General features: G+C 49.8%; 1 protein-coding gene across 12 annotated transcripts in view; it reads left to right on the top strand.

Moving 5' to 3' along the window:
• LOC134931284 (PC-esterase domain-containing protein 1A-like) overlaps positions 1-23,724 on the top strand; it is a 124,367-nt gene extending 100,643 nt beyond the window's left edge. For 10 of the 12 annotated variants that reach the window (XM_063925400.1, XM_063925401.1, XM_063925405.1 and 7 more), the window contains 5 exons: positions 1,306-1,395; positions 13,593-13,646; positions 13,729-13,782; positions 21,499-21,591; positions 23,067-23,724. In XM_063925400.1, the coding sequence (XP_063781470.1) occupies positions 1,306-1,395; positions 13,593-13,646; positions 13,729-13,782; positions 21,499-21,591; positions 23,067-23,260 (485 nt within the window). In that variant the 3' untranslated portion in view covers positions 23,261-23,724. The remainder of the gene's footprint in view (positions 1-1,305; positions 1,396-13,592; positions 13,647-13,728; positions 13,783-21,498; positions 21,592-23,066) is intronic. The other 2 variants (XM_063925403.1, XM_063925410.1) reach the window with 2 other exon arrangements.
• Positions 23,725-24,290: the final 566 nt, after the last annotated feature.

The raw sequence follows: 24,290 nt of genomic DNA on the forward strand, positions 1-24,290 counted from the left end.
TCTGCCCTGAGTGCTGTGCTATACTCTGCCCCGGGCGCCGTGTACGCACTGTGCTATAATATGCCCTGGGCGCTGTGCTATAATCTGCCCCGGGCGCCGTGTACGCACTGTGCTATAATCTGCCCTGGGTGCTGTGCTATAATCTGCCCCGGGCGCCGTGTACGCGCTGTGCTATAATCTGCCCTGGGCGCTGTGCTATAATCTGCCCCGGGCGCCGTGTACGCGCTGTGCTATAATCTGCCCCGGGCGCCGTGTATGCGCTGTGCTATAATCTGCCCCGGGCGCCGTGTACGCGCTGTGCTATAATCTGCCCCGGGCGCCGTGTACGCGCTGTGCTATAATCTGCCCCGGGCGCTGTGTACGCGCTGTGCTATAATCTGCCCCGGGCGCCGTGTACGCGCTGTGCTATAATCTGCCCCGGGCGCCGTGTACACGCTGTGCTATAATCTGCCCCGGGCGCCGTGTACGCGCTGTGCTATACTCTTATAATAATGTTTAGACCCTGGGTCAGGCTGATCATTATTACAGCATGTCAGACAGGAGGCAGCATAGTGCAGCACCAATGATAATCAGAAGCAAATGGTAAATGGGTATGTGCATTGTAATCTGTCACGAGCAGGTCCCTCCTTCCTCCCCTCACTATCCTGACCTCCTGCGCACATCTACCACCTCCCGCCTGCTCTCTATGTCTGGATATTAGTTGTGCCCAGGCTCCCTCCTCGCTGCAACCCCCCCCCCTCCCCCTACACACACACACACACACACACACACACACACACACACACACACACACACACACACACACACACACACACACACTATGCCACCGCTCCTATCCATACACCGTGTAACCGGCGGGAGTTCTATCCTACTCTATCACTCATTGCTGATCGCTCTGCCCGAATATATAACGTGTTCACTCCCGGTGTAACCTGATGTATGGGGCAGCACGGTTACTGTATCACAGCACTGAGGTCATGGGTTCGATTCCCACCATGGCTCTACCTGTGCGGAGTTTGTATATTCTCCTGGTACTTGCGTGGGTTTCCTCCGGGTACTCCGGTTTCCTCCCGCAATCCAAAAATATACTGGTAGGTTAATTGGATCCCAATAAAAAATTGTGTGTGTGTGTGCTCGTGTACATGTGGTAGGGAATATAGAGTGTAAACTCCACTGGGGCAGGGACTGATGTGAATGGCCAAATATTCTCTGTACAGCGCTGCGGAATATGTGTGCGCTATATAAATAACTGGTAATAAATAAATAAAATGTTTAACCTGCTCCATTTCCTGCATTTCCTCTTAGGTCAGAACATTGCTGCTGTTCCTCATCCCAGAAACCATCACTGTCCCCCCATACAGCCCAGCGACCAGGAGAGACAGCGCTCCCGCAATGGTAAACTGATACTGGCACGCTGTGGCCGGGATGTGGAGTCACGTGTATCTGGTTGGCGGGGTGGAAGGGTCACGTGTATCTGGTTGGTGTCGGTGGAATGGTCACATGTCTCTGGTTGGCGGGGGTAGAAGGGTCACGTGTATCTGGTTGGTGGGGTGGAATGGTCACGTGTCTGGTTGGCGGAGGTGGAATGGTCACGTGTATCTGGTTGGTGTCGGTGGAATGGTCACATGTCTCTGGTTGGCAGGGTGGAAGGGTCACGTGTATTTCTCTGGCTGGGTCCACAGGATTATCCACAGGATAACATTGGGATATTGTCGAGCGACAGCGAAAATGGCACCAACACGGTCACAAGCTTTCTGGCCTCCCAGGATGCATCGGAGCTTCACCATATAATCCCGCCCACTGACTCAGTCCAATCAGTTTTTTGTTTGGTGTGGCAGGAGCCGGACCATGGTCACAGGGCTGCTATTAGTAAAGCAGCCTGAAGCTTTTATTATTTTTTCTCTGACGTCCTAGTGGATGCTGGGAACTCCGTAAGGACCATGGGGAATAGCGGCTCCGCAGGAGACTGGGCACAAAAGTAAAAGCTTTAGGACTACCTGGTGTGCACTGGCTCCTCCCCCTATGACCCTCCTCCAAGCCTCAGTTAGATTTTTGTGCCCGAACGAGAAGGGTGCACACTAGGTGGCTCTCCTGAGCTGCTTAGTGAAAAAGTTTAAGTATAGGTTTTTTATTTTCAGTGAGTCCTGCTGGCAACAGGTTCACTGCACCGAGGGACTAAGGGGAGAAGAAGCGAACTCACCTGCGTGCAGAGTGGATTGGGCTTCTTAGGCTACTGGACATTAGCTCCAGAGGGACGATCACAGGCCCAGCCATGGATGGGTCCCAGAGCCGCGCCGCCGGCCCCCTTACAGAGCCAGAAGACAGAAGAGGTCCGGGAAATCGGCGGCAGAAGACGTCCCGTCTTCAATAAGGTAGCGCACAGCACCGCAGCTGTGCGCCATTGCTCTCAGCACACTTCACACTCCGGTCACTGAGGGTGCAGGGCGCTGGGGGGGGGGGCCGAGACGCAATAAAAACACCTTAGATGGCGAAAAATACATCACATATAGCTCCTGGGCTATATGGATGCATTTAACCCCTGCCAGTTTTTCCTTAAAAAAGCGGGAGAAAGGCCGCCGAGAAGGGGGCGGAGCCTATCTCCTCAGCACACAAGCGCCATTTTCCCTCACAGCTCCGCTAGAAGGACGTCTCCCTGACTCTCCCCTGCAGTCCTGCACTACAGAAACAGGGTAAAACAAGAGAGGGGGGGCACTAATTTGGCAGATTAATCAATACAGCAGCTATATAAGGGAAAAACACTTATATAAGGTTATCCCTGTATATATATATATATAGCGCTCTGGTGTGTGCTGGCAAACTCTCCCTCTGTCTCCCCAAAGGGCTAGTGGGGTCCTGTCCTCTATCAGAGCATTCCCTGTGTGTGTGCTGTGTGTCGGTACGTTGTGTCGACATGTATGAGGAGGAAAATGGTATGGAGGCGGAGCAATTGCCTGTAATAGTGATGTCACCCCCTAGGGAGTCGACACCTGACTGGATGGTCTTATGGAAGGAATTACGTGATAGCGTCAGCACTTTACAAAAGACTGTTGACGACATGAGACAGCCGGCAAGTCAGTTAGTACCTGTTCAGGCGTCTCAAACACCGTCAGGGGCTCTAAAGCGCCCGTTACCTCAGATGGTCGACACAGACCCGGACACTGACTCCAGTGTCGACGGTGAGGAAACAAACGTGTTTTCCAGTAGGGCCACACGTTACATGATCACGGCAATGAAGGAGGTTTTGAACATTTCTGATACTACAAGTACCACAAAAAAGGGTATTATGTGGGGTGTGAAAAAACTACCCGTAGTTTTTCCTGAATCAGATGAATTAAATGAGGTGTGTGATGAAGCGTGGGTTTCCCCCGATAAAAAACTGCTAATTTCTAAAAAATTATTGGCATTATACCCTTTCCCGCCAGAGGTTAGGGCGCGTTGGGAAACACCCCCTAGGGTAGATAAGGCGCTCACACGCTTATCAAAACAAGTGGCGTTACCGTCTCCTGATACGGCCGCCCTCAAGGAGCCAGCTGATAGGAAGCTGGAAAATATCCTAAAAAGTATATACACACATACTGGTGTTATACTGCGACCAGCAATCGCCTCAGCCTGGATGTGCAGTGCTGGGGTGGCTTGGTCGGATTCCCTGACTGAAAATATTGATACCCTGGACAGGGACAGTATATTATTGACTATAGAGCATTTAAAGGATGCATTTCTATATATGCGAGATGCACAGAGGGATATTTGCACTCTGGCATCAAGAGTAAGTGCGCTGTCCATTTCTGCCAGAAGAGGGTTATGGACGCGACAGTGGTCAGGTGATGCGGATTCCAAACGGCATATGGAAGTATTGCCGTATCAAGGGGAGGAGTTATTTGGGGTCGGTCTATCGGACCTGGTGGCCACGGCAACGGCTGGGAAATCCACCTTTTTACCCCAGGTCACCTCTCAGCAGAAAAAGACACCGTCTTTTCAGGCTCAGTCCTTTCGTCCCCATAAGGGCAAGCGGGCAAAAGGCCACTCATATCTGCCCCGGGGCAGAGGAAGGGGAAAAAGACTGCAGCAGGCAGCCTCTTCCCAGGAACAGAAGCCCTCCCCCGCTTCTGCCAAGTCCTCAGCATGACGCTGGGGCCGTACAAGCGGACTCGGGTACGGTGGGGGGTCGTCTCAAGAATTTCAGCGCGCAGTGGGCTCACTCGCAAGTGGACCCCTGGATCCTGCAGGCAGTATATCAGGGGTACAAATTGGAATTTGAGACGTCTCCCCCTCGCCGGTTCCTGAAGTCTGCTTTACCAACGTCTCCCTCCGACAGGGAGGCGGTATTGGAAGCCATTCACAAGCTGTATTCCCAGCAGGTGATAATCAAGGTACCCCTCCTACAACAGGGAAAGGGGTATTATTCCACGCTGTTTGTGGTACCGAAGCCGGACGGCTCGGTGAGACCTATTTTAAATCTGAAATCCTTGAACACTTACATACAAAGGTTCAAATTCAAGATGGAGTCACTCAGAGCAGTGATAGCGAACCTGGAAGAAGGGGACTATATGGTGTCTCTGGACATCAAGGATGCTTACCTCCATGTCCCAATTTGCCCTTCTCACCAAGGGTACCTCAGGTTTGTGGTACAGAACTGTCACTATCAGTTTCAGACGCTGCCGTTTGGATTGTCCACGGCACCCCGGGTCTTTACCAAGGTAATGGCCGAAATGATGATTCTTCTTCGAAGAAAAGGCGTCTTAATTATCCCTTACTTGGACGATCTCCTGATAAGGGCAAGGTCCAGAGAACAGTTAGAGGTCGGAGTAGCACTATCTCAAGTAGTACTACGACAGCACGGGTGGATTCTAAATATTCCAAAATCGCAGCTGATTCCGACGACACGTCTGCTGTTCCTAGGGATGATTCTGGACACAGTCCAGAAAAAGGTGTTTCTCCCGGAGGAGAAAGCCAGGGAGTTATCCGAGCTAGTCAGGAACCTCCTAAAACCAGGCCAAGTGTCAGTGCATCAATGCACAAGGGTCCTGGGAAAAATGGTGGCTTCTTACGAAGCGATTCCATTCGGCAGATTCCACGCAAGAACTTTTCAGTGGGATCTGCTGGACAAATGGTCCGGATCGCATCTTCAGATGCATCAGCGGATAACCCTGTCTCCAAGGACAAGGGTGTCTCTCCTGTGGTGGTTGCAGAGTGCTCATCTTCTAGAGGGCCGCAGATTCGGCATTCAGGACTGGGTCCTTGGTGACCACGGATGCCAGCCTGAGAGGCTGGGGAGCAGTCACACAGGGAAGAAATTTCCAGGGCTTGTGGTCAAGCATGGAAACGTCATTTCACATAAATATCCTGGAACTAAGGGCCATTTACAATGCCCTAAGTCAAGCAAGGCCTCTGCTTCAGGGTCAGCCGGTGTTGATCCAATCGGACAACATCACGGCAGTCGCCCACGTAAACAGACAGGGCGGCACAAGAAGCAGGAGGGCAATGGCAGAAGTTGCAAGGATTCTTCGCTGGGCGGAAAATCATGTGATAGCACTGTCAGCAGTGTTCATTCCGGGAGTGGACAACTGGGAAGCAGACTTCCTCAGCAGACACGACCTCCACCCGGGGGAGTGGGGACTTCACCCAGAAGTCTTCCACATGATTGTGAACCGTTGGGATAAACCAAAGGTGGACATGATGGCGTCCCGCCTCAACAAAAAAACTAGACAGATATTGCGCCAGGTCAAGGGACCCTCAGGCAATAGCTGTGGACGCTCTGGTAACACCGTGGGTGTACCAGTCGGTGTATGTGTTCCCTCCTCTGCCTCTCATACTCAAGGTACTGAGAATCATAAGAAGGAGAGGAGTAAGGACTATACTCGTGGCTCCGGATTGGCCAAGAAGGACTTGGTACCCGGAACTTCAAGAGATGCTCACGGAGGACCCGTGGCCTCTACCTCTAAGAAAGGACCTGCTCCAGCAGGGACCCTGTCTGTTCCAAGACTTACCGCGGCTGCGTTTGACGGCATGGCGGTTGAACGCCGGATCCTGAAGGAAAAAGGCATTCCGGATGAAGTCATCCCTACCCTGATCAAAGCCAGGAAGGATGTAACCGTGCAACATTATCACCGTATTTGGCGTAAATATGTTGCGTGGTGTGAGGCCAGGAAGGCCCCTACAGAGGAATTTCAACTGGGTTGTTTCCTGCATTTCCTGAAAACAGGACGGTCTATGGGCCTAAAATTAGGGTCCATTAAGGTTCAAATTTCGGCCCTGTCAATTTTTTTCCAGAAAGAACTGGCTTCAGTTCCTGAAGTTCAGACGTTTCTCAAGGGGGTACTGCATATACAGCCTCCTTTTGTGCCTCCAGTGGCACCTTGGGATCTCAATGTAGTTTTGGGGTTCCTAAAATCACATTGGTTTGAACCACTCACCACTGTGGACTTAAAATATCTCACATGGAAAGTGGTAATGCTGTTAGCCCTGGCTTCAGCCAGGCGTGTCTCAGAATTGGCGGCTTTATCCTATAAAAGCCCTTACCTAATTTTTCATACGGACAGGGCAGAATTGAGGACTGGTCCTCAATTTCTCCCTAAGGTGGTTTCAGCGTTTCACTTGAACCAGCCTATTGTGGTACCTGCGGCTACTAGGGACTTGGAGGACTCCAAGTTGCTGGACGTAGTCAGGGCCCTGAAAATATGTTTCCAGGACGGCTGGAGTCAGAAAATCTGACTCGCTGTTTATCCTGTTTATCCTGTATTGCTCGTTGGATTTGTAGTACAATTCAGCTTGCACATTCTGTGGCAGGCCTGCCACAGCCAAAATCTGTAAAAGCCCATTCCACAAGGAAAGTGGGCTCATCTTGGGCGGCTGCCCGAGGGGTCTCGGCTTTACAACTTTGCCGAGCAGCTACTTGGTCAGGGGCAAACACGTTTGCTAAATTCTACAAATTTGATACCCTGGCTGAGGAGGACCTGGAGTTCTCATATTCGGTGCTGCAGAGTCATCCGCACTCTCCCGCCCGTTTGGGAGCTTTGGTATAATCCCCATGGTCCTTACGGAGTTCCCAGCATCCACTAGGACGTCAGAGAAAATAAGAATTTACTTACCAATAATTCTATTTCTCGTAGTCCGTAGTGGATGCTGGGCGCCCATCCCAAGTGCGGATTGTCTGCAATACTTGTACATAGTTATTGTTACAAAAATCGGGTTATTATTGTTGTGAGCCATCTTTTCAGAGGCTCCTCTGTTATCATGCTGTTAACTGGGTTCAGATCACAGGTTGTACGGTGTGATTGGTGTGGCTGGTATGAGTCTTACCCGGGATTCAAAATCCTTCCTTATTGTGTACGCTCGTCCGGGCACAGTATCCTAACTGAAGCTTGGAGGAGGGTCATAGGGGGAGGAGCCAGTGCACACCAGGTAGTCCTAAAGCTTTTACTTTTGTGCCCAGTCTCCTGCGGAGCCGCTATTCCCCATGGTCCTTACGGAGTTCCCAGCATCCACTACGGACTACGAGAAATAGAATTATCGGTAAGTAAATTCTTCTTATTTTTATAGTCTTACTATGTTTTTTGAGTGACTTTTCTTAATAGCGTCTTAAACGCACACTAGAAAGAGTCGCTCCAACAACTCCCCACCGGGTCGCAACAACGCTTACCTTCGCGGTACAGTGCTGTCTTGACGGGCGTCTGTGTCGGATGTTCTAGCAGGTCCAGCAGACGTAACCAGGCTGTGGCCGGAGCATGGGGTGACGGTGAGTCTATGGACTTCCTCTTACTAGAGGGGTCAGGACACAGCTACACTGATTTGGTGGAGACTACAAACAGCGTGTTGATGCGCCGAACATCTCGAGTGTGACAGCGCTACGCTCCGGGGATCATAGGCGCCAGGACTAGGTAGAGGCCGCGATCCTGGGAGTTTAAGTCAACAGGAGGATTCAGACGCTCTGATGGCCGCCCCTCCTCCGAGTTCATGGCCAGTTCCCGCGTGTCTCTCGTTTCATGAACTGAATGACCTCACTTCCGGCTCAGACGCTACCACGAGGGTACTCGGTCGCAGCTTAGACGCTGCGGTTGTGTACACTGTATAAACCCGCCCAGACTGAGTTGCAGGCCTTTTGCGTCTGCATACACGTGGAAGTCGCTTAGCGTCCGTGTCCGTTGGTGAGCGTCCGTGTCCGTTATCAGTTACCAAGAGCGGCAGTGTACACCAGTAGCGTCTGAATCCACTCAGCGTCTTACGAGCGTATTTGCTTGGATATGGAAGTGTGGTGAGTCTCCCTGTATCCCGCTCTCTGGAGGCAGGGTATACAGTACTAAAAATTCTCTCTACTTCTTAGTATGCATTGTTAATTTTTTAGTACCTATTGCATATGAGACCTGTATATTACTGTGTTTTCTGCATGTTATGTTGAAATTAGAACCAGTTAAAACAGAAGTACAATTTTCCTACTTATGTTTAAGTTATTATGGAGGTTGTATTCTCATATGACAATGTCTAATGCTTTAACATGTGACTGACTGCTAGTATGTGTGCTGACTTTTCTGTGTAATGTCAGTCCTGTTCTGACCCTCAAATCAGGTGCACTGTGGTCAGATTGATCTCGCCTCTATATACTGACATATAGGGTGTTTTTCAGTCACAAAGTGTGTAGTCGATAACAGGTTAATACCATGTCTATGAGCGGCAAAAGTGATGAGGAGAATTTACCAAGCACTCCTATAACCCTAACATGCTTATCTTGTAAGTCAGGGGTAATTGATATGAATCAATTGGTAACTTATGAGGGTTTGTGTGCAAACTGTTTCGCTTTTCAGCGAAGTAAAAAACAGCAGTTAGTTCAACCTCCAGTAGAGCCACCATGGAATATGTTCGCAAAGACTCTGTCTTCAATAGCGGACAGGTTAGCTCCAGTAGCACCACCTCAAGGATTAGGTTACACTATGAACCCATACATGCAGCTCCCTTCCTATGGTTTGGTTCCAGTAGCCTCTACAAGTAACCAAGGGGCAGACGGATACGTCTGTATGGCAGACTACACAAGAGGATACATCGGATGATGATGCGGAAACAATAGATTCAACTCCGTATGATGATCAGTCGCAGAGCTTTAGTTCAGAAGATGTAGCTGAACTCATTAATGCAGTAAAGGTTGTGCTTTCTCTGGAAGAGCCAGCCAAGACAGCTTTAAAAGCAAAAGCACCTGTATTCAAACGAACAAAATCAGTGAAAGCTGAATTTCGAGCGTCAGATGAGTTGACGGAAATGATGGATGAGTCTTGGGCAGCGCCCAGTAAAAAGTATAAGATTCCTAAAAGATGGGATTCTTATTATCCATTTCCTGCTGGGGATTGTTCGAAGAGAGAAGTTCCTCCAAAAGTAGATGCACATGTTCTGCGACTCGTGCATAAATCTGCTTTACCACTGTCATCTACCTCATTGAATGATGTCAGACAGAAGGGTAAAGAGCCTATGGAAAAATATATTTTCTCTAGTAGGAGCAGTGGTAAGACCTGCTATGGCTTCGGCCTGGGTAGCAAAGGCAATGGGCGAATGGATAGAGGAACTAGAGAATGACATCCCCTCTCCTACTAGGGAGCAAGAGGATCGTTTTGCCGTTTAAGACAATCTGCCCAGTATTTAGAAGAAGCAGCCATTGATGTAGGTACAGTTGCTTCTAAAGCTTCAGCCTTGACAGTAGTCGCTCGCAGAGCAGTTTGGCTACGGACCTGGAAGGCAGATGCGGAGTCCAAGAAAGAATTGGAAGCATTGCCTTTCGTGGGTAATATATTTTTTGGAAAACCTTTATCGGATATCCTAGAATCAGAGGCTGAATTGAAAGGTCAGATTTCCGGCTGCTTATAACCCTAAATCCAAGGGTTTAAAATTTCGCTCTTTTCGTTGGCAAAGCAAAAGCAAAAGAGGAGCGTAAGCAACCCCAGTTTAAATCCAGGGGTAGGAAGCAGTGGGCTAGCAAAAAGCCAGCTTCCAAACCTGAACAGAAACCCTCAGCCTGAAGAGACGGGCCTCCGCCTGGAGGATTCCAGGGTTGGGGGCCGACTCCTTCAATTTGCACCCATATGGCAACAGTCAACAACAGATGCCTGGGTGCAGAAGGTGGTATCTCAGGGGTATGGGTTCCCATTCAGGAGGCAGCCTCCTCAAAGATTTTTTTGCACCAGCCCGTCTTGTATAGAGTCGAAGGCCAATGACCTGCAAGAAGCAGTCCTAAAATTACTGCAGTCAGGTGTGATTGTCCCAGTACCTCCATCACAAAAGGGACAGGGGTTTTACTCCAATCTATTTCTAATCCAGAAACCAAATGGGTCATATCGACCAATTCTAAATCTGAAGATGTTGAACAGATACATATGGATCCCGAAGTTCCACATGGAGACGTTATGCTCCATAATGTTGGCTATGGAACCGGGAGATTACATGGTATCTCTGGATATACGGGATGCTTACCTACATGTGCCTATAGCACTTTCACATCGGCGTTACCTAAGGTTTGCCATCCTCCAGGAACATTTCCAGTTCCAAGCTCTGCCTTTCAGACTAGCTACAGCACCCAGGGTGTTTACCAAGATCATGATGGTTATGGCAGCTTGTCTGCGCAAACAAGGAATAAGAATATTCCCATACCTAGACGACCTGTTAATCTTAGCACAGTCGCAAGATTTACTGTTGAGCCATCTCCAACAGACGATAGTTTGTTTACAGAGACACGGGTGGCTCATAAATTGGGAAAAGTCGTCTCTGAATCCGTCACAGCGGATGGTTCATTTGGGAGCCATATTGGATTCAGACCTACAGAAAGTTCTCTTACCAGAGAAAAAGATAGTCAAAGCGCAGGTCATGGCTCAGGAAGCGTTGCAAGCCCAGACAATGTCAGTCCATGCAGCAATGCGACTGTTGGGTCTGATGGTATCAACCTTCGACATGGTGGAATATGCGCAATTCCACTCCAGACCGTTGCAGCATCTCATTTTGACCAAATGGAACGGAAATCATCAAACGATAAAGAAACAGATGATCAAGATTCCAGTAAATGTAAAAAGGTCTCTAGCGTGGTAGCTACAGACAGACCATTTAAACAAGGGGAGACCCTTTTGGATAAAAGAGTGGCAAGTCCTAACAACAGATGCCAGCCTGCAAGGCTTGGGGGCGGTACTCGGAAGCCTATGGTTCCAGGGAAAATGGACCGCAAGGGAAAGTCGCCTGCCGATAAATCTGTTGGAGATAAGGGCCGTTTACTTGGCTCTAGTTCAGGCAAAGGACAATCTACAAGGAAGACCAGTCCAGATCCGCTCAGACAATGCGACGGCAGTAGCGCACCTCAATCATCAAGGAGGAACTCACACCAAGAGTCTGATGGAGGACGTAACTCCCATTCTAAGATGGGCAGAACTCCATCTCCCGGCATTGTCAGCAGTATTTGTCCCGGGTGTACTAAATTGGGAAGCAGATTTTCTCAGTCGGCACACCATTCAGGAAACCGAATGGGCACTACACCCAGAAGTGTTTCAGACACTGGTGAACAGATGGGGTCTACCAGAGATAGACCTTATGGCGTCTCGTCTAAACAACAAAGTTCCGAGGTACGGATCGAGAACAAGGGACCCAGGAGCGGTCCTGATAGACGCACTGTCAGTAGAATGGAGGTTTCAGCTGGCATATCTGTTCCCTCCAATATCTCTGTTACCCAGAGTAGTGAGAAAGATAAAACAGGCAAAAGGAGCAATCATTCTAATAGCTCCAGCTTGGCCAAGAAGGCATTGGTACACAGATCTGTTGAGAATGTCCGTGGAAGCACCGATACTGCTCCCTCAACGTCCAGATCTGTTAATACAGGGTCCTTGTCAGTCATCTGGATCGCCTATCTTTGACGGCGTGGCTGTTGAAACCTCTATCTTAGAGGCTAAAGGATTTTCGAAACAAGTAATCCAAACCATGCTTAGAGCAAGAAAGCCTTCTTCGGCCCGTGTGTATCATAGAATATGGCAAGCCTATATTCACTGGTGTACTGGAATTTTTTTTAATCCGAGATCTTTTAAAGTAGCTAGGATTTTGGATTGCCTTCAGGCAGGATTGGATAAAGGGTTGAAAGTTGCTTCCTTGAGGGTGCAAGTCTCAGCGTTGACTGTATGGTTTCAGCAAAAGATTGCTGACCTACAGGATGTACGTACGTTTTTCCAAGGAGTAGTACATATTCAACCTCCATTTGTTCCTCCTGCAGCTCCCTGGGATTTGAATTTAGTTCTTAAATTTCTCCAGGGTCCTCTGTTTGAACCACTTGAGAGAGCAGATCTTAAGTGGTTAACGGTTCAAGTTCTTTTTTTACTGGCAATTGGCGTCAGCCAGAAGAGTGTCAGATTTGGGAGCATTATCGCGTAAGTCTCCTTTCCTAAGTTTTTTTCCAGACAGAGCAGTTCTCAGAACGAGATCTAGTTATCTTCCAAAGGTGGTGTCAAAGTTTCACCTGAATGAAGAGATTGTAGTCCCAGCCTTTCAGGTATCGGGACTATCTGCGGGAGAAGCGTCGCTGGACGTGGTCCGGGCTTTAAAAATCTACATAGATCGTACTAGTGCCATCAGGAAAACAGATTCCCTCTTCATCCTCTACGGATTCCATAGGAGAGGTTGACCTGCTAGTAAACAGACGCTGGCGAGATGGCTCCGAATGGTAATATCAGAAGCTTATTCTCATGCAGATCTCCCTATTCCGGCTAATGTCTCTGCACACTCTACACGTAAGGTAGGTCCTTCTTGGGCAGCACAACAGGGTGCATCAGCAGAACAGATATGTAAGGCAGCCACATGGTCTTCCATAAACACATTCATCAGACATTATGCCTTGGATACTTTTGCCTCTCATGACGCAGACTTCGGGCGAAAGGTCCTCCTGTGCAATCGGGAGCGTCCCCACCACTAAATGGCTTTGGGAATCCCAATGTTATCCTGTGGACCCAGCCAGAGAAATATACGTTATGGTAAGAATTTACCGTTGATAACGTGATTTCTCTTATGTCCACAGGGATCCCACCCGGACGCATCTGATTTGAGGATCTAGACAATCACTAAAACCTCTTCCTTCTTGTATGGAAGGGTGTGCATGTGTGTTCTTATCGCCTGTACAGGTCTCTACCTAATGTTCCTGCCTATAATCGCTGTGGAAAGAACGGATCTGACTGAGTCAGTGGGCGGGACTATATAGTGGAGGCCCCAATGCATCCTGGGAGGCCAGAAAGCTCGTGAGTCATTTTCACTGTCGCTCGACAATATCCCAATGTTATCCTGTGGATACCTGTGGACATAAGAGAAATCACGTTATCAACGGTAAGTTCTTACCATAACGTATATTTGGTTGGCGGGGTGGAAGGATCACGTGTATTTGGTTGGCGGGGTGGAATGGTCACGTGTATCTGGTTGGACGGGGTGATAGGGTCACTTGTATCTGGTTGGCGGGGTGGAATGGTCGCTTGTGTCTGGTCGTTTTGCATTGCTGTTTGTGATGGGGTGCAAGGGTGTAGCAGGTTGCACAGTGGAATGTCAGACATTTGCGATGCGCTCCTTCACCCTATACTGAGGTTCAGTGTCTCCCGCTGCAGGAGCGCCGTACATTCCTGGATACATAGGATTGGATGCAGAGAACTTTGCAGCTGGTTAGTATTGGTGCTTTGGTGTCTGTTACTATTATACAATAACCGGTTAGTAACCGGCGTCTGTTTCTCTTACACCTGACAGAGAGGTTCCTTCCCGGGTATTTCAGTTTTGAAAACAATTACGTTCAAGGAAATGGTGAGAAGCAGAATGTCTGTGCTGTTATGTTGTCGTGTTTCGCTCTTCTTCCATTTTATTTCGGTGCCCTGTTCCAGTAATCGCTAGTTTTCCTCCCCACGCCTGTGCCCTGCTCCGGTAGTTTCTCGTTTTCTTCCCCTCCCCTGTGCCCTGCTCCGGTAGCTTCTCATTTTCCTCCTCACCCATGTGCCCTGCTCCGGTAGCTTCTCATTTTCTTCCCCTCCCCTGTGCCCTGCTCCGGTAGTTTCTCGTTTTCTTCCTCTCCCCTGTGCCCTGCTCCGGTAGTTTCTCGTTTTCTTCCCCTCCCCTGTGCTCTGCTCCGGTAGCTTCTCGTTTTCCTCCTCACCCCTGTGCCCTGCTCCGGTAGTTTCTCGTTTTCCTCCCCACGCCTGTGCCCTGCTCCGGTAGCTTCTCGTTTTCCTCCTCACCCCTGTGCCCTGCTCCGGTAGCTTCTCGTTTTCCTCCTCACCCCTGTGTTCTGCTCCGGTAGCTTCTCGTTTTCCTCCTCACCCCTGTGTTCTGCTCCGGTAGCTTCTCGTTTTCCTCCTCACCCCTGTGTTCTGCTCCGGTAGCTTCTCGTTTTCCTCCTCACCCCTGTGTTCTGCTCCGGTAGCTTCTCGTTTTCCTCCTCACCCCTGTGTTCTGCTCCGGTAGCTTCTCGTTTTCCTCCTCACCCCTGTGTTCTGCTCCAGTAGTTTCTTGTTTTCCTCCTCACCCCTGTGCCCTGCTCCGGTAGCTTCTCATTTTCTTCCCCTCCCCTGTGCCCTGCTCCGGTAGTTTCTCGTTTTCTTCCCCTCCCCTGTGCACTGCTCCGGTAGTTTCTCGTTTTCTTCCCCTCCCCTGTGCCCTGCTCCGGTAGTTTCTCGTTTTCTTCCCCTCCCCTGTGCCCTGCTCCGGTAGCTTCTCGTTTTCCTCCTCACCCCTGTGTCCTGCTCCGGTAGCTTCTCGTTTTCCTCCTCACCCCTGTGTTCTGCTCCAGTAGTTTCTTGTTTTCCTCCTCACCCCTGTGCCCTGCTCCGGTAGTTTCTCGTTTTCTATGACGTCCTAGTGGATGCTGGGAACTCCGTAAGGACCATGGGGAATAGCGGCTCCGCAGGAGACTGGGCACATCTAAAGAAAGCTTTAGGACTATCTGGTGTGCACTGGCTCCTCCCCCTATGACCCTCCTCCAAGCCTCAGTTAGATATTTGTGCCCGACCGAGCAGGGTGCAATCTAGGGGGCTCTCCTGAGCTTCTTAGATAAAAGTTAGTTTTAGGTTTTTTATTTTCAGTGAGACCTGCTGGCAACAGGCTCACTGCATCGAGGGACTAAGGGGAGAAGAAGCGAACCTGCCTGCTTGCAGCCAGCTTGGGCTTCTTAGGCTACTGGACACCATTAGCTCCAGAGGGATCGAACACAGGCCCAGCCTCGGAGTCCGGTCCCAGAGCCGCGCCGCCGGCCCCCTTACAGAGCCAGAAGCAAGAAGAGGTCCGGAAAATCGGCGGCAGAAGACATCAGTCTTCATCAAGGTAGCGCACAGCACTGCAGCTGTGCGCCATTGCTCCTCATGCACACCTCACACTGCGGTCACTGATGGGTGCAGGGCGCTGGGGGGGGGCGCCCTGAGCAGCAATATTAACACCTTGGCTGGCAAAAATACATCACATATAATCCCCAGGGCTATATGGATGTACATTAACCCCTGCCAGAATCCATAAAAATGCGGGAGAAAAGTCTGCGAAAAAGGGGCGGAGCTATCTCCTTCAGCACACTGGCGCCATTTTTCCCTCACAGCTCCGTTGGAGGGAAGCTCCCTGGCTCTCCCCTGCAGTTAATACACTACAGAAAGGGTTAAAAAGAGAGGGGGGGGGGGGGGGGCACAATTTAGGCGCAGTATACAATATATATGCAGCTATAAGGGAAAACACTTTTTTATAGGTGCTATCCCTGTGATATATAGCGCCCTGGTGTGTGCTGGCATACTCTCCCTCTGTCTCCCCAAAGGGCTTTGTGGGGTCCTGTCCTCTATCAGAGCATTCCCTGTGTGTGTGCTGTGTGTCGGTACGGCTGTGTCGACAGGTATGTGGAGGATAATGAGGTGGAGGCGGAGCGAATGCCTGTAAATAGGTTGTCACCCCCTGCGGGGTCGACACCGGTGTGGTTGAACTTATGGAAGGATTACGTGAAAGTGTCAACTCCTTACATAAAAGGTCGACGACACGGAACAGCCGGCTACTCAGCTTGTGCCTGTTCCAGCGTCTCAAATGTCATGGGGGGCTCTAAAATCGCCCGCTACCTCAGATAACAGACACAGATGTCGACACGGATACTGACTCCAGTGTCGACATCGATGAGACTGGTGTACCCTCCAAATAGGTCCACCCGTTACAGGATTGAGACAATGAAAAATGTATTACACATTTATGATTATACCCCAGGTACCACATAAAAGGGTATTGTGTTTGGTGAGAGAAAACGATTAGTAGTTTTTCCTGCATCTGAGAAATTAAATGAGGTGTGTGAGGAAGAGTGGTCTTCCCCCGGTAAGAAATTGATAATTTCTACAACGGTTATTGGCAGCGTACCCTTTCCCGCCAGAGGATAGGTCACGCGGGGAAACACCCCATAGGGTAGATACAGCGCTTACATGCTTATCAGAAAAGGTGGCACTACCGGGTACGGCCGCCCTGAAGGAACCTGCTGATAGAAAGCAGGAGGTTACCCTATAAGATATGGTCACACACTAGGGCATTATATTGCGACCAGCCGTTGCTTCGGCATGGATGTGCAGTGCTCCCGCTGCGTGGTCAGATTCCCTGTCGGAAAATAACTATGGATAGGGACAATATTTTGCTGAAAATAGAGCGTATAAAAGACGTGGTCTTATACATGCGTGATGCTCAGAGGGATATTTGCCGGCTGGCATCAAAAATAAGCGCTAGGTCCATTGCCGCCAGACGGGGGTTATGGACTTGGCAATGGTCAGGCGATGCCGACTCGAATCGGCATATGGAAGTTGCCCTATAAGGGGGTAAAACTGTTTGGGGCTAGTTTTTCAGACCTCGTTTCCACAGCTACTGCTGGGAAATTAATTTTTTTGCCACAGGCTACCCCACAACAAAAGAAAGCACCGTATCATCAAGTACAGTCCTTTCGGCCCCAGAAAAGCAAGAGGGCTAGAGGCTCATCCTTTCTGCCGAGAGGCAAAGGTAGAGGAAAAAGCTGCAACACACAGCTAGTTCCCAAGAGCAGAAGTCCTCCCTGCGTCCGGTAGGTCCACAGCATGGTGCTGGGGCTGCTCAGGCGGACCCGGGTACGGTGGGGGCCCGTCTCAGATATTTCAGCGGACAGTGGGCTCTCTCACATGGATCCCTGGGTCCTTCAAGTAGTATCTCAGGGGTACAGGCTGGAGTTCGAGACGTTCTTCCCCCCGCCGTTTCCTAAAATCTGCCTTACCGGCACCTCCCTCTGCCAGGGAGACGGTGTTGGTGGATATTCAACACTATAATCACAACAAGTGATTGTCAAGGTGCCCCTCCTTCAGCAAGGAAGGGGTTACTATTCCACAGTGGTTGTGGTACCGCAACGGTTCGGTGAGACCCATCTTGAAATTAAAATACTTGAACTTTTATATCAGAAGATTCAAGTTCAAGATGGAATCGCTCAGGGCGGTTATTACGAGCCTGGACGAGGGGGATTACAGGGTCTCCCTGGACATCAAGGATGCGTACCTGGATGTCCCCATTTACCCCCCTCACCAGGAGTACCTCAGATATGTGGTACAGGACTGTCACTATCTGTTCCAGACGCGGCCGTTGGAATTGTCCACGGCACCGAAGGTCTTTACCTAGGTAATGGCCGAAGTGATGATACTCCTTCGCAAGAAGGAAGTTTTTATTATCCCGTACTTGGACGATCTCCTGATAAAGGTGAGGTCCAAAGAACATTTGGTAGTGGGGGTAGCACTCTCTCGGGAAGTGCTACAACAGCACGACTGGATTCTCAATATTCCAAAGTCACAGCTGGTCCCGACGACACGTCTTCTGTTCCTGGGAATGTTTCTGAACGCAGACCAGAAAAGAGTGTTTCTTCCAGTGGAAAAAGCCGAGGAGTTGTCATCTCTAGTCAGAGACATCCTAAAACCAGGACAGGTGTCGGTACATCAATGCACACGAGTCCTGGGAAAAAATGGTAGCTTCGTACGAAGCATAATTCCATTCGGAAGACTCCACGCAAGGACGTTCCAGTGGGACCTGTGCGACTAATGGTCCGGGTCCCATGTACAGATACAACAGCGGATAACCCTGTCAGCAAGAAACAGGGTGTCGCTGCTGTGGTGGCTGCAGAGGGCCGCAGATTCGGAATACAGGACTGGGTCCTGGTGACCACGGATGCCAGCCTTCGGGGCTGGGGTGCAGTCACACAGGGAAGAAATTTCCAAGGAGATTTCGCTTCACATAAATATTCTGCAGCTAAGGGCCATTTACAATGCCCTATGCCAAGCAAGGCCCCTGCTTCAGAACCAGCCGGTACTGATCCAATCAGACGACATCACGGCGGTCGCCCATGTAAACAGACAGGGCGGCGCAAGAAGCAGGAGGGCGATGGCAGAAGCCACAAGGATTCTCCGATGGGCGACCTACACCCAGGAGAATGGGGACTTCATCCAGAAGTTTTCCAAATGCGGGTAAACCGTTGGGAATGACCACGGGTGGACATGATGGCATCCCGCCTCAACAAGAAGTTGAAAAGATATTGCGCCAGGTCAAGGGACCCTCAGGCGATCGCTGGGGACGCTCTAGTGACACCGTGGGTGTACCAGTCGGTTTATGTCTCCCCTCCTCTACCTCTCATACCCAAGGTACTGAGAATAATAAGAAGGCGAGGAGTGAAAACCATACTCGGGGTTCCGGATTGGCCATGAAGAGCTTGGTACCCGGAACTTCAAGAGATGCTGGCAGAGGACCCTTGGCCTCTGCCGCTCAGACAAGACCTGCTGCAGCAGGGACCCGGTCTGTTCCAAGACTTACCGCGGCTGCGTTTGACGGCATGGCGGTAGAACACCGGATCCTAAAGGAAAAGGGTATTCCGAAGGAAGTCATCCCTACCCTGATCATAGCCAGGAAGGATGTCACCGCAAGACATTATCGCCGCGTTTGGCGAAAATTTGTTGCTTGGTGGGAGGCTATGAAGGCCCCGACGGAGGAATTTCAACTATGTCGATTCCTGCACTTCCTGCAAGCAGGGGTGACGTTTGGGCCTCAAATTGGGGTCCATCAAGGTCCAGATTTCGGCTCTGTCGATTTTCTTCCAGAAAGAACTGGCTTCACTGCCTGAAGTTCAGACTTTGGTTAAAGGAGTACTACATATTCAGCCTCCTTTTGTGCCTCCTGTGGCACTTTTTGGATCTCAACGTGGTGTTGGATTTCCTAAAGTCGCATTGGTTGAGCCACTTAAAACCATGGAGCTAAAGTATCTCGCGTGGAAAGTGGTCATGCTGTTGGCCTTGGCCAGGCATGTGTCAGAATTGGCGGCTTTGTCATGTAAAAGCCCTTATCTGATTTTCTGTATGGATAGGGCAGAGTTGAGGACTCGTCCTCAGTTTCTCCCGAAGGTGGTCTCAGGTTTTCACTTGAACCAACCTATTGTGGTACCTGCGGCTACTGGGGACTTGGAGGATTCCAAGTTGCTGGACGTAGTCAGGGCCCTGAAAATTTTATTTTTCCAGGACGGCTGGAGTCAGGAAAACTGACTCGCTGTTTATCCTGATGGCACCCAACAAGCTGGGTGCTCCTGCTTCTAAGCAGTCTATTGCGCGCTGGATTTGTAGCACTATTCAGCTGGCGCATTCTCCGGTAGGATTACCGCAGCCTAAATCAATAAAAGCCCATTCCACAAGGACGGTGGGCTCATCTTGGGCGGCTGCCCGAGGGGTCTCGGCTTTACAACTTTGCCGAGCAGCTACTTGGTCAGGGGCAAACACGTTTGCAAAATTCTACGAATTTGATACCCTGGCTGAGGAGGACCTGGAGTTCTCTCATTCGGTGCTGCAGAGTCATCCGCACTCTCCCGCCCGTTTGGGAGCTTTGGTATAATCCCCATGGTCCTTACGGAGTTCCCAGCATCCACTAGGACGTCAGAGAAAATAAGAATTTACTTACCGATAATTCTATTTCTCGTAGTCCGTAGTGGATGCTGGGCGCCCATCCCAAGTGCGGATTGTCTGCAATACTTGTACATAGTTATTGTTAACTAATCTGGTTCTTGTTGTGAGCCATCTATTCAGAGGCTCCTCTGTTATCATGCTGTTAACTGGGTTTCATATCACAAGTTGTACGGTGTGATTGGTGTGGCTGGTATGAGTCTTACCCGGGATTCAAAATCCTTCCTTATTGTGTACGCTCGTCCGGGCACAGTATCCTAACTGAGGCTTGGAGGAGGGTCATAGGGGGAGGAGCCAGTGCACACCAGACACCAGATAGTCCTAAAGCTTTCTTTAGATGTGCCCAGTCTCCTGCGGAGCCGCTATTCCCCATGGTCCTTACGGAGTTCCCAGCATCCACTACGGACTACGAGAAATAGAATTATCGGTAAGTAAATTCTTATTTTCCTCCTCACCCCTGTTTCCTGCTCCGGTAGCTTCTCGTTTTCCTCCTCACCCCTGTGCTCTGCTCCGGTAGCTTCTCGTTTTCCTCCTCACCTCTGTGCTCTGCTCCGGTAGCTTCTCGTTTTCCTCCTCACCCCTGTGTCCTGCTCCGGTAGCTTCTCGTTTTCCTCCTCACCCCTGTGCTCTGCTCCGGTAGTTTCTCGTTTTCCTCCCCACGCCTGTGCCCTGCTCCGGTAGCTTCTCGTTTTCCTCCTCACCCCTGTGCCCTGCTCCAGTAGTTTCTCGTTTTCCTCCTCACCCCTGTGTCCTGCTCCGGTAGTTTCTCGTTTTCCTCCCCACGCCTGTGCCCTGCTCCAGTAGTTTCTCGTTTTCCTCCTCACCCCTGTACACTGCTCCGGTAGTTTCTCGTTTTCCTCCTCACCCCTGTACACTGCTCCGGTAGTTTCTCGTTTTCCTCCTCACCCCTGTGCCCTGCTCCGGTAGTTTCTCGTTTTCCTCCCCTCCCCTGTGCCCTGCTCCGGTAGCTTCTCGTTTTCCTCCTCACCCCTGTACACTGCTCCGGTAGTTTCTCGTTTTCCTCCTCACCCCTGTGCCCTGCTCCGGTAGCTTCTCGTTTTCCTCCTCATCCCTGTGCCCTGCTCCGGTAGTTTCTCGTTTTCCTCCTCACCCCTGTGCTCTGCTCCGGTAGCTTCTCGTTTTCCTCCTAATCCCTGTGCCCTGCTCCGGTAGCTTCTCGTTTTCCTCCCCTCCCTTCCCTTGTACCCTGCTCCGGTAGCTTCTCGTTTTCCTCCTCACCCCTGTGTCCTGCTCCGGTAGCTTCTCGTTTTCCTCCTCACCCCTGTGTCCTGCTCCGGTAGCTTCTCGTTTTCCTCCCCTCCCCTGTGCCCTGCTCCGGTAGCTTCTCATTTTCCTCCTCACCCATGTGTGACTAAAGCGTTGTTCTCTTCCTGTTCCCTGCTCCCCCTATGATGATACTGTTTCCACCTGTGCCATACGTTGCTTCTGGTTTTCCCTGTGTTTTCATCCTTACTCTGTTCCCCCCTCACCCCGCAACGTGTCCGGCCTCTGTTCCACCCCCGGCTGGTGCTGTTATTTCTGTACATTATATAGCGATATTTCTGCCTTCCAGCTGCCCCGTCCTTTGTGGATGATAGTCCGGTGTTGGTCAGAAACGTAACTCCGGGGTACTGCAGTGCTGGCGGGAATAGAACAGCAGTCTCAGGTAATGATGTAACGGATTTGGTATGTTTAGAAGGGGACAGGATGGACAGAACGGGGTGTGAGTAATTCTACATTAAGGCGTAGCTTTTGCTTGTTTTTCTATAGAAGAAATGCTGCTATACTGTGTTTATAGTCTTATTATTTTATCTTCAAATAACGTCCCTGCATAATGTGGCAGACCCTGTTACGTGGCCCCTCAAGGACTGTACCTGGAGAATTAGTTGCTGGGTGACGTGTGTGGCATATGGTGCAGGTGGAGTGTGTATTGGTGCCTGTAGGTCTGCACCAGTGTGTTACTGTGTTCCGGTCCAGCTCGCCCCCCTGTATGCGCAGATCATCAGACTTCATTTTATGATATATTATGCGGGAGGGTCTTCATGTAGCGCAGGGGCTGGGGTCTCTATGGGGTACCACAGTAAATCAAATATTGCTGAAATAAATTACGCTCCATCTCCCCTGGAAATGGCTGGTTGGGTTATAAAAGTATTGCTGGTGGGTCCCTCAGTGTCAGATGCCTTATTGGTTTTATTTGTGGAGGGAGGGTGGGCATGAGGGAGGGAACTACTTATTGGTTTATTTCCAGTTTTACTGTAAATGTGCGCATATAGATTTATTTATTTAATGTAATATTAAGTGGTTTCAGCAGCGGCTTGAAGTTCCTGTGATACAGTCCCCAATTTCCGCTTCTGCATCACTATTAAGGGGGGCAATAATTGCATTCTGCGTTTGTAAGTTTTCATTTTGCCAAATAGGCCTCCCATTACTCACACTACAGTTGCCAAACTCCTTGGCAGATTGCACTGTAAGTAATGGGTTGCCTATTTGGATGACGACGGTTGACGTCATTTGCAATAACACGTGCGCTTCGTTATCAAGACGTTCTCGGCGTGTTCTGTTTGTGTTAGTGCCATCGTCATTAATGTCACTACCTGCTAAAGAAAACTATGTTAAAACTCAATAATTAATAGGTTCCTTTAAAAGAAGTTTCTTATAAAAGTATATTTGATATGTCACATGACTACCTTTCCATTCAAAAATAAATAAAAAATAGTTGCATCCAAGATGGCTGACTTCAAGATGGCCGCCATACTGGTGACATACCCCACAAAGTTTTTCCCCACTCCCGTATCAAATGTGTAGACGTTGTATTAATGTTTCCTTGCTAATTTTTATAAGGGTGTTTCCACACAATCGGTCCACCCTGTATATGTTCAAATCATTTTATATTTTTAATTAATTCCACTTGAGCGAGGAGACTGCGTTTCCATCTAGTCATTAATCTCATCACTTACACTAATACGTGCTCCAGTGCTCCCTGTCATGAACCCTGGCTAATCCCGTCTGTGCGGCTGCGGTTAGGACAGCTGGGAGCTCGTGCTGACGTGAGGGCTTCCTAGGCCGGAGCCCCGCTGTGCATGAGCTCTGTGTAATGATCAGTGTCTGACTCTCTCTCTCTCTCCTCTTTCTCCTGTCCAGTTCCCATATATAAGAACTACCCGTTCTCCGGAATGGGAATGCTTCCCCAGCGCCATGGCGTTCTCCCGGATCGCGTTCCGCTGGAGCCCTGGAATGGTCATCACAGGCTCAAAATGAAGAGACCGTCGAGACAGCAGGAGGAGCGGTCTCACCCGTTTTACCAGCCTCCGTCTTTTCCACACAGAATACTCTGACTGCTGGGTACCGGGAGGGGGCGGCCTGGTCCATCTCCTCGTTGACGCTTCCTAGCGATGGCACTTTTTTCTATTTTTCTATTTGCACTTTCTCACTAGTTATAGTAGTTTCCTTTTTTTATTTGTGTTGTGTGTGTGTGTTTTTGTACTGTCCGGGTCGCTGGATGAAGGGTCCGTCACGTTTTCATTGGCTCCTTTGTGGCTGTAATTGGTACCCATTCCTGGAGAACCCAGTATTATGAATGTATGACTTAATGTGAATGGGAGCCACTTTAGGCCACGTTTGTTATGGGCTACGGGCCTGACCTCTGCCCTCCACCATTTTGCTGCTAATTTTGTTAAATATCTCTTTATTGTCTGTGGATAATGTTACTTTAAAGTGTTAAAAATTTTGATGCACTTTCATATTTCTGCAAGGTTAATATTGATTGGGCAAAATAAACTTCTGTCATTTGTGAACTTTAGTAAGATCCTGTGATTCTACTGGGAGGTGAGGGAAACTGGGTCTTGGGACATAGCGTCTCTCACACTGTGCGGCAGCCATTTTGTGGGCTGAACTTGCTGGGGGCCGGATATCCGAGCAGAAGGATAAAGTCCAGCTCACAAAATGTCTGCCTCCAGTGTGCGTAACTACCCATGGTTTTATAGAAATGAGCTGCTGACGTGAAGTAATCCCACAGCTGTTTCTGTACCTGGTCCCGTGGTGTGGCCACTGTCCCCTTGTGAGGTCAGAGGGGAAAACTCGTATTCATTTCTCTTATGTCCTAGTGGATACTGGGGATCTGTACCTTAGTACCATGGGGTATAGATCAGATCCACTGGATCCTGTCACTTTAAAAACCATTAGTGTGTGTATGTGTGGGCTGGCTCCTTCCCTCTATGCCCCTCCTACCTGACTCTGTTTAGAAAAATGTGCCCAAGGAGCTGGGTGCATTTCTCTGGAGCCCTAGAGAGTTTCCTTTATTTTTTATTTGAGTTATTTATTTTCAGGTAGTACTTGGTTGGCAACCAGTCTACCTGCTTCGTGGCA

Source organism: Pseudophryne corroboree, chromosome 1, assembly GCF_028390025.1.
Source record: "Pseudophryne corroboree isolate aPseCor3 chromosome 1, aPseCor3.hap2, whole genome shotgun sequence".
Lineage (NCBI taxonomy): Eukaryota > Metazoa > Chordata > Amphibia > Anura > Myobatrachidae > Pseudophryne > Pseudophryne corroboree.